This window comes from Polyodon spathula, unplaced genomic scaffold (assembly GCF_017654505.1).
Source record: "Polyodon spathula isolate WHYD16114869_AA unplaced genomic scaffold, ASM1765450v1 scaffolds_3244, whole genome shotgun sequence".
Lineage (NCBI taxonomy): Eukaryota > Metazoa > Chordata > Actinopteri > Acipenseriformes > Polyodontidae > Polyodon > Polyodon spathula.
In genome coordinates this window covers 1-2,829 of record NW_024474708.1, presented here as the reverse complement: position 1 = coordinate 2,829, position 2,829 = coordinate 1, and the positions used below count along the sequence as shown (strand labels likewise).

Sequence of the window (2,829 nt, the reverse complement as noted above, 5' to 3'; positions counted from 1 at the left end):
GAATGAAAGCAATTGAGTATGAAATGATATGCGCATGAAGCGACGTCATCTGCCTCATTTATAGCCTGGCACAGAGAGCAAAACCACATTAAACACAACGTTAATTAGATATCAGCGCCACATAACTCATGTCGAATTTAAAAGACACCGTTAACGTTACCGTTAGCTAGCTCGCAACGTCTGTTACCCTGTAACTTACAGGCAGCCTCACATAAAAACGCACTGGTTAACAAAGCTTTGATTATGACCAAAGTCTATAGTAAAGAATACTCTCCCTCTCTCTCTGTGTCTGTTCTAACTTACCACAAATTCACATCGTCGCCTATCTGCATGAATCCGTCCTGTCAGAGCCTTTTCCTGTCCCTTTCCTGTTAGCTAGCAGTCTCAAGCCACAGCAGCAGCTAACGGGAACCACAATGTCAGCTACAAGCAGACCTAACAGTCGCTAGCGGCGCAGCGGCCTCTGCAGCAGCAGCCTCCCCCGGGTCCTAGCGCCCGCCCGGGACACAGATTAGGATGCATGGAGAGGTTGACGAAAAAAAAAAGAAATCACAGAGAAAATATATCGACTGATATATTGATTTATTTAGGGAGGGGGTAACTAATATTTTAGGGGTGCTAAAGCCCCACTAAAATAAGCCTAGCGACGTCCCTGATTGTACATGTTATAGATTTTGAGCTGAAACACAATGTTAGACTCTTCAGCCCTGATATTAAACAATAAAAAAAACAACAACCTGCCAAATGAGTTGTTTAATTGCTAATCTTCACATTGTAATATTTGCTGGATGATTTAGAAACAGTTTCATAGAGTCACTGATTCAGCAGTCTCTGCTCAGCCTGCTTGTCTAAAACTGGCCTCAGTCCCAAACCCCACCTCTGAGAGCTTTACTCAGTTCTAGGAAATCAGCACAGTGGTCTCATTTCTTGTGAAATCGTCAGTCTGTCTGTCCCACTGCAGCAGAAATGGCAGAAGCAAATATTCTTGTAGCACATGACCAGTTTAGCTGTTCAGTGTGTCTGGAGCTATTGAAGGACCCAGTCGCTATTCCATGTGGACACAGTTACTGTATGGGGTGTATTAAGAACTGCTGGGATCAGACTGATCATACAGGTGTCTACAGCTGCCCCCAGTGCAGAGAGACCTTTACCTCAAGGCCTGTTCTGCGCAGAAACACCGTGCTGGCTGAAGTCGTGGAGGAATTAAAGAAGACAGGACTCAATCCTCCTCCTGCTGAAAGTTATGCTGGACCTGGAGATGTGCCGTGTGATTTCTGCACTGGGACAAAGTTCAAAGCTGTGAAATCCTGTTTGACGTGCCTGGCCTCTTACTGTGAAACACACGTCAAGCCACACTATGAGGGGGCTGCTTTCAAGAGGCACAAGCTGGTCAATGCAACTGGAAATCTGGAGCAGAAGCTTTGTGCTGAACACCAAAAGGTTTTGGAGGTCTTCTGTAGAACCGATCAGACGTGTATTTGCGTGTTGTGTACAGAAGATGAACACAAGAGCCATGATACAGTCTCAGCTAAGAAAGAAAGGACTGGGAAACAGGTAAGGGTTTGAACCATTTCCTTGTAGCTAGCCTAGAAGATAAGAATTCCCAGGGATATTTAATATGTCTGTTTACTAGGTTATACAGTTTCACATTAGATCAGATTTGAATTGTATATTAAGAGCTATTTAAAGAGCTGTAGTTTTTTTTTTTTTTTTATTATGGATTCAAATGTATTTCAAGCTGAGATGGGTAGTTTGTGGTAGATTGGAATTTAGTGTAAAAATAGTATAATTTATATTGCTAGTATTTTGTATATTTGGTTATTTTATAGAATCATATGTCTGTTTCATTGTTTAAGATATTATAGTTTAATTGGTGTGGTTGTTTGAAGTTTTAATACTCGGCTCTGAAAGCGTCTCGGTGAGAGAACCAAGGTTGAATCGAACAAAGTCAAAGTTGAAAAACCTGAGAATATGCTCAAACACAGACATGGTTAGGAAGCTCCGAGCAAGTGTTATGGACTACACAGGCCAAGTAAGAATGATATACACTTTTATGTTTTTTAAACCTTAAAGTTCTTGCGAGGCCAATCACCAGAAAGCTACAAAAAAACTCCATAGATTCAGGGAATAGCAAACAACTTGGCAGATTAAGACGAGTACCAATCATAATGCAAACAGATAAACAATTGTCTAAATGGCCAAACATCATAAAGTTATACCTTACTTCTGAGTAAGGCGATGGCATTTCCTGTGAAAGTGTCCCGTTTAGCAGCATGCGGTTCCTAATAAAGAGGAACTTCCGGTTTCGAGCTGGTGCGTCAGTTCTAGCTTGCGGATCCCTTTCATGGGCCCGCTTGCCTGGCAGCAAGGAAAAAGGAAGTAGTGTCACAACAAAACTACAGTACCTAATATCTTATTATGATTCTATGATTACCAAATCTTATAACCCGTAATAGCATTTAAACCTGAGCATGGAAACCCTGAACAATCAGAGCAGTAGCACCATTGCAGTCTTCTTTTTACCAACACATCGTTAAACTGTGGAAACATGAAGTTCCCAGCAAAGCCAAGCAATTATTTTAAAACTCTTTGAGGTCCGGACCAATTTTGGCTTGTTTTCCCTGTTTTCAAATTTGTGCGCACAGCTCCATAACTGTAGGGGTGACATGCAAGTGTCTCCCATCAAATGAAAGGGAACAAACTGGGCTTGCATGGAAAACAACACTCAATCTCACACTCACCCTCTTTGGTGTAGGAAACAAAAAACACACAAAAACACTTTAGAAACAATCTTCATTTCTTGTTTATTAAAACAGTCCTCATTGCTGC

The 2,829-nt window shown here is 41.6% G+C and overlaps 1 protein-coding gene across 1 annotated transcript; it reads left to right on the top strand.

The window, feature by feature from the left end:
* The first annotated feature begins 791 nt into the window (after positions 1-791).
* On the top strand, positions 792-1,581 carry LOC121311516 (E3 ubiquitin/ISG15 ligase TRIM25-like). The gene has a single exon (XM_041243963.1). The coding sequence runs from the start codon at positions 967-969 to the stop codon at positions 1,564-1,566; it is 600 nt and encodes a 199-aa protein (XP_041099897.1). The 5' UTR covers positions 792-966; the 3' UTR covers positions 1,567-1,581.
* Positions 1,582-2,829: the final 1,248 nt, after the last annotated feature.